Raw genomic sequence first — 6,386 nt, 5'->3', positions numbered from 1 at the left:
TATGGGTACTTAAAGATGCAATGGCATTTTTTGATGTGCACGCGCGTCAATCAAGTGAGCTGCATGTGATTTACACACTAACCACCAAACACAATTGGAAATGTTATTATGCAGTTGAGGGATGTTGATCACTTTGGGACATTTATGCTTCAAGTGTGTAAGCAGGACAAATATATCGAGTACAGATGTATACCCTATTCTTTAAGTCCTTGGGACACATTCTTTCAACACAGAATTCAAAGATATACACATATACAGATGTAAATAATATTATCTATATTTCTATATGTTGTCGCATGCATTTGCCATGTCTACCTTCTTCCCCCCGGCTTTACCCATGACGTATTAACTGTAGGCTATATTAGAAAGCCCATATTTGTCATCCGATTATGTGTAAAAGTGTCCCAAATATGAATGATAGGAAGTAAAAAAGTTTCATTAGAATTCTACAGACAGAAAAAATAATTGACGATGTTACTAGGCGTATTGATAGTAAACTCTTAACTATGCTTGTCTATGGAATATCGTTCCTAAAATGTATAAAATATCGTTTACATTTCATTCTAGAAGAACAACGTTTGCTGATACACCTAAAATGTTCGAGAGGTTTGAGAGGCAGTGTGTTGGGGTGCACTTTTTCAGTATCAACAGCAGATGACAGTGTAGGCTACGTTTTTTTTTATTTCATTGCACATTTTGAGGAGCAACGCTGTGATTCTGTTGTGAGAAGGAGTTTTGGCAAAGTGAGGCGTGTTATGGCCTCCGGTGATCTATAACGGCAATAACCATTGTTCCCACCCAGATGCACAGTGCTTGTTGGCCTCAGGTGTCTACCCTTGGTGACATGTTGTCACATGTTTTGTTATGGCATTTATGATGCAGAATCACTCCCACATTTTTTTACATGAAAAATAACTTGGATAGCCAGGCATCAAGTGCGTGTGTTTTGACCCTTCCTGGATATGTTGGATATGCTGGATGACTGATTGGCTCACTGCACTTGGGTAAACATTTCTAGATATACATATTGACTAACGCACTAATCTTTATGCTCTCATGGCAAAGAAGTCACGTTATAGACAATAAAGATGTTTGCTGATTTTTAGGTGAGCGCGCGCACACATTCACACATAATACTTTTGTAATTATCCTACAAAAAAAACAAGCAGTCGTTACAATATCTTATTTCTCTGCTATTTTAAGCAACGACCAAAACATAAAAAAATAACTATTTAGTTTAAAAACAGTTTTAATTTTTTTTTGCCAGAAATAGGCCTTCGCTTGTCAACGGCTGTTCTTGCTCCCCACAGGCAGCGCGCTGTGGATCTGAGCATGCTGTCAGCTGTGATCCGCGAGTGTACAGGCGCACTCTGTGACAGTCGGTGACTCAGGAGAAACACTGGGCTGACACAGGGGCTGGCCTCCAATTACTCATTCCAAGGCTGTCAAGTTCATGAGAAAAAAAAATAAGACATCTGAAAGAGGGAAAAGGTGTTAAGCAGATTTAAATGCGATTTTCTAAAGCTTTGCAGGACTAGTAGCGTGTTAGTGAGTGAAAAGGGTGGCGCCATGTCATGATATATTTGTTAATTTTGTTTAAGGAAAGGAAGACAAGAATTTATGAGGTTTTGAAAGTTCTTCGTTTTGAAATGAACCAATTGGCAAGGCCTGACATCAAATAGCCACATCATTTTAGGACCAATGAAATCGCTCCTCTTCTGAGACACTCCCACTGGTCCTCGGCTGATGTTGTGTCGCGGAGATACTGCTCATGGAAGCAGTTGTCATGGAAATGGAAGAGGTCCCAGCGTCAGCTCGAGATCCTGTTGCCATGGAAATGCCGGTAGGAGATGCTCCCTCTGTGGCAGGAGACAAGGGGCGCAGCGCTAAGCCGGAACAGGACGAGCCGCGAAAGCTTACTCAGCACCGGGTAGGCGCGCGTTGTGTTGGTTCCCCGTTTTCCCCGAGGAATTATTATATGCTGATCGTGATAGGAGAAATCGCCACAGAGGATCAGCTTGAGAACACCAAAGAGCACATCAAACGCGGTGAGTTTGAAGTTTCATGTTTCTCAAGCCCTAATGAGTCGGTCATGAGAAACATCAAAGTTTTTTTTCCCAAAAGGAATTTTGCTTAGGAGCTTCTTTCCGAATCTGACAGTAAACCATCATTATATATATGAGCAGTCACCCATGACGCACTTTTGCATCAAATTTAGCTTTTGTTGATCTTATTACTGCAAGTTCTGAAATGTTGATCTATTTATCAGTGTCACCATGAGGCATGGCAATATAATACCGCATCTAAATTAATTCTGTGTCTCCCCCTAATGCAAGAATGTTTTTGAAGGTGCGTTAAACTGTAAAAACTCCAGTCCTGTTAACGTTAGTAAACAAGCAAACATAACCAATTGTAAGGTTACAGTGTAACAAAACACTCTGTAGTAATAACATTTCATGATGTTAACAATAAATATTTGTTTCCGATAGTGGTCTATGGTACTGAGGCATCAGGTATCAGAGTAGAGAGTGATGTGCCAGTTTCTTGAATACAATGTAAAACATTAACATAAGCAAAAAGGGAAAACTGGATGGAAAAACGTGAATCCACTATTGTTGCCCATTGAAGTGTAATCGAGTGAATAGGAACAAAATGAAAAGATGATTTTGTAATTTACTAAATAACTCTATAAATCACCCAAGCAGCTTAAGGGTCCTTTTTCTAATGTTGCATAAAACACAAATTCTGTTGCGGAAGTCACAGAAGAAACTTTTCTTCATTGTCATGTCTTCATTACTTGGCTTTTGTTCACCTGAATGTCACCAGTGTTTAATCACACATGACTCTCGACAAAACAGATCAGATTCACAACCATTTTGAAAATAACTCACACAAATATATATATATACACTATATTAGGTGATGCTAAGGGACTTTGCTACAGGATACTACCCATGGTGCATTGCATTTTAGGATGGTTTTGTATGAAATATTACTGTAACATTAGCATTGGCAGTGCACCAAGTACGGATAGCTTATAGCGAACCACCTCACCACACACACCTCAAGTCAGGCCAGACGATCTTCATTGTTATGATCAGATCTCGGCATCTATGGGTTGCCAAAATTTGTGTTTGAGAAAAAGCTCAGCGGAGATTTCAGGTGTGTATAGCCTAGTTAATAGTGTTTTCTCAATTCCAAAAGTACTTACAAACTGTGAAGACCTGACGTATATGCCTGTGTCCTCAGGACTGAGATCTTGGGACGTTGATCTGACCGTCTGTGACCTGAACAGAGAACTCCAGCTCTTCCAGAAACACCATTCCGCCCAGTTCTCTCATGAGGTCAAAGGTCAGATATGCATCTCATTCAAAGAAGCATGTTAATCACACTGGTATGATTTAGTATGTCAACAATGCTGATAAAATGACTGACTCAATGCCAAATAAAATGTCTGCTGCTTTGTCGTTCAAGCTATGCTGTTGGTTGTTCTTAATGTTTCTTGATATTGATTTTGCAACCTGCAGTGAAACAGTGATGTGAATATCATTGCTTTGCATAACAAAACAGCTTAGTTGGATTATTTCACGAGCCTGCTCTTTTTCTACCTCTTTGTAAGCTGTGCTAAAGATAGGTTTGACAATATAGAATCAGGGGTGATTCATCTACTTTGTGAGAAGGAATAGAAGAAGTGAAGTATGAAGCACGCTACCAGCAGACACAGAAACACCATTTAGCACCCAAAAAGAAACACAGAAGGTTTACAAGGTTCTAGAAACAAAATATAATTGTATTGTCCTTGCTCCTCTCCAGGACAGAAGCAGTAGGGGAAGAAGTGGAAGGGGTAGCACAGAGCTAGTCAAATGTATTAATTCTCAGGCTTTGTGGTCTGGGAGTCTAGGGATTCTAGTAGTCCGGGATTCTAAAAGCATAATTTCTTTGGCTGTTATTCTAAGTATCCCTTTGCTCATATTTGTCTGTCCCAAAATGTAAACAAAGGCTGAACCTGACTTGACTCAAAGAAGCCACATGCATAGAATCCACTGAAATAATTGAACGCACTGTCCTTTCATTGTGCCTTCAGAACTCCATTATTAACAACAACAAAAATCACATCTTTTAGGAGAGTGTTAGGAAAGGTTTGGTCACATGGTAGGGAAAGCACTGACTTACAGATGGCGCTTCAGTGATGTCACTACCTGAGGCGGCTAATGGGTTAAAAGAAACACCTGTCCTCACCTTCAGGGCACACGATTAGTTCAGGCCTTCTGAAGGAGCAGTGGCCTGATTTCCCTAATTTGCGTTTGCCACATAAGCCAGGCAAATTGGGAACACGGTCTCTTGTTTCGCTTGTTTGGAGGATCGCCACCAACAACCAAGAGAAGACGGAACATCAGAGAACCAATGCTCTAGTTGGTCGCAGTTTGCGCCACTGGGCAGCGGGAGCCACTGGCATGTGACCTCTCTCTGGACCTCCGCTGAGCTGACACACACATCACACACCCACACAAGGTGTATTGTTTAAGTTCACGTAGGGCCAGTGTGTATGTTAGCCGTCAAGGTTTTGCGTGCTTGGTTTAGTTTGAGTTACACACTGGGTGAGGTCTTAGCTAATAAAACACACCCTGGACCAGATAGCTTTTGCGCTGCTGGACCCCTCGGTTTTCCACGACGTAACAACAGAGATAAAGACACAGGGACGGCTGACTACAGATTTCCCTCCCTCTGTTTTTAACCACCCACTTTGGCTTTCCTGTTTGTATATTGCTTCTCCATCTCTTTCTGTCACTCTCACTGTCACTTTACTTCTCCACACACAGGCATGGACACACACCCAATCACACAAACCACACACACACACACACACACACACACACACACACACACACCCAATCACACAAATCACACACACACACACGTATACACAAACCACACACATACACACACACACACACACACACACACACACACACACACACACACACACACACAAACTCGCTCACCCCTTTTTTACAGTCTTCTCATGCTTGTCTGCACCCCCTCACTCTCTTCCCACCAAAATAAGTTCCTGGAGGTGTTCATTACATTATGTGGCTCTATCGATCTCCACCTCATATCCACATGCTATCATATCACGGGTCAATACTCCTGATGATGCAATACAGTTTTCCCATGCGGAACAGAGAGGGCCATTTGGATGTAGGGGGGGCAAGTCAATTCAACATGAATAAATAATATCCAAATCCTACCCGTCTGTCATAGTGCAGTATAGTGTTGCAACTGCAACTTTGCAGCACAGCTTTTGCAGCTTGATACCACTTTATTCAATATAGCACCCATATATGTGAAACTACAGACATAAAAATATGTAAATTGAAGAGAAAAGTTCAGTTTTGAAATACACCCTTTTCAAGATGTCTAAGATGAAAATGACTACAGAAATGCATTGTATACTGTTGTTAACTAAGTCCTTGAGAAACATATTTGCTGCATGTTGTAGCCTACAACACAAGACTATGCAATGGCACTACAAGACGAGATTAATCCTAATCCTAATCAGCAAAACATGGGTAATATATATATATATATATATACATATATATATAAAAGAAACACCTGTCCTCACCTTCAGGGCTCACGATTAGTTCAGGCCTTCTGAAGGAGCAGTGGCCTGATTTCCCTAATTTGCGTTTGCCACATAAGCCAGGCAAAACTAAGTCCTTGAGAAACATATTTGCTGCATGTTGTAGCCTACAACACAAGACTATGCAATGGCACTACGAGACGAGATATACATATATATAAAGTTACGGTATAGGCTTTGGAAATGAACTTTTGATGAGGTTTTGGTACTCCAAGAACCCAGTTAAACTCTCCTCTGCCTGTGTGGACACTGCATGAATCATGGGGAAGACATCTTAGATGAATTCATCATTGAGTCTGACAGAGAGAGAGGAGGAGAGAAGAGAAAGTTATTATTAAAGAATTTAACTGGTGCCTCCAAGTCTGAGTGCAGAAACCACTCGCTTGTGAAACATAACACCATATAAGAGAAATAGTCGGAGTAAGCCACACTCATCAAGCAGTTATTGTATCTGTAGCTGTTGTTTATAAATATCACTTTTGTTTTTCATACTTATCATTGTTTGAGTTCCCTGAAAATGTCCTCCCTCTCCAGACAGACTTTAGGTCTCAGTGATATAGCCTACGCCATCATTATCATCATTATCACTATTATATTGATTTTTAAAAATTATATTTATATAACCTTTACACACTGCTGAGTGTAACATGTTCATATTGTATTACCTTAAGAGTAAATATGTAAGAGTAAATGAACAAACACATCTGTTGTGTGTATGAGAATAGATGAACAAACACATCTG

At 40.5% G+C, this 6,386-nt stretch overlaps 1 protein-coding gene across 1 annotated transcript in view; it reads left to right on the top strand.

The window, feature by feature from the left end:
- Positions 1 to 1,735: 1,735 nt before the first annotated feature.
- Positions 1,736 to 6,386, top strand: part of map1aa (microtubule-associated protein 1Aa) — a 42,415-nt gene continuing 37,764 nt past the window's right edge. The window contains exons 1-2 of the mRNA XM_031569042.2: positions 1,736 to 2,048; positions 3,250 to 3,351. Coding sequence (XP_031424902.1) covers positions 1,772 to 2,048; positions 3,250 to 3,351 — 379 coding nt within the window. The 5' untranslated portion in view covers positions 1,736 to 1,771. The remainder of the gene's footprint in view (positions 2,049 to 3,249; positions 3,352 to 6,386) is intronic.

Source organism: Clupea harengus, chromosome 6 (assembly GCF_900700415.2).
Source record: "Clupea harengus chromosome 6, Ch_v2.0.2, whole genome shotgun sequence".
Lineage (NCBI taxonomy): Eukaryota > Metazoa > Chordata > Actinopteri > Clupeiformes > Clupeidae > Clupea > Clupea harengus.
Note: the sequence above shows the minus strand (reverse complement) of the source record. Positions and strands in the feature narration are given on the sequence as shown.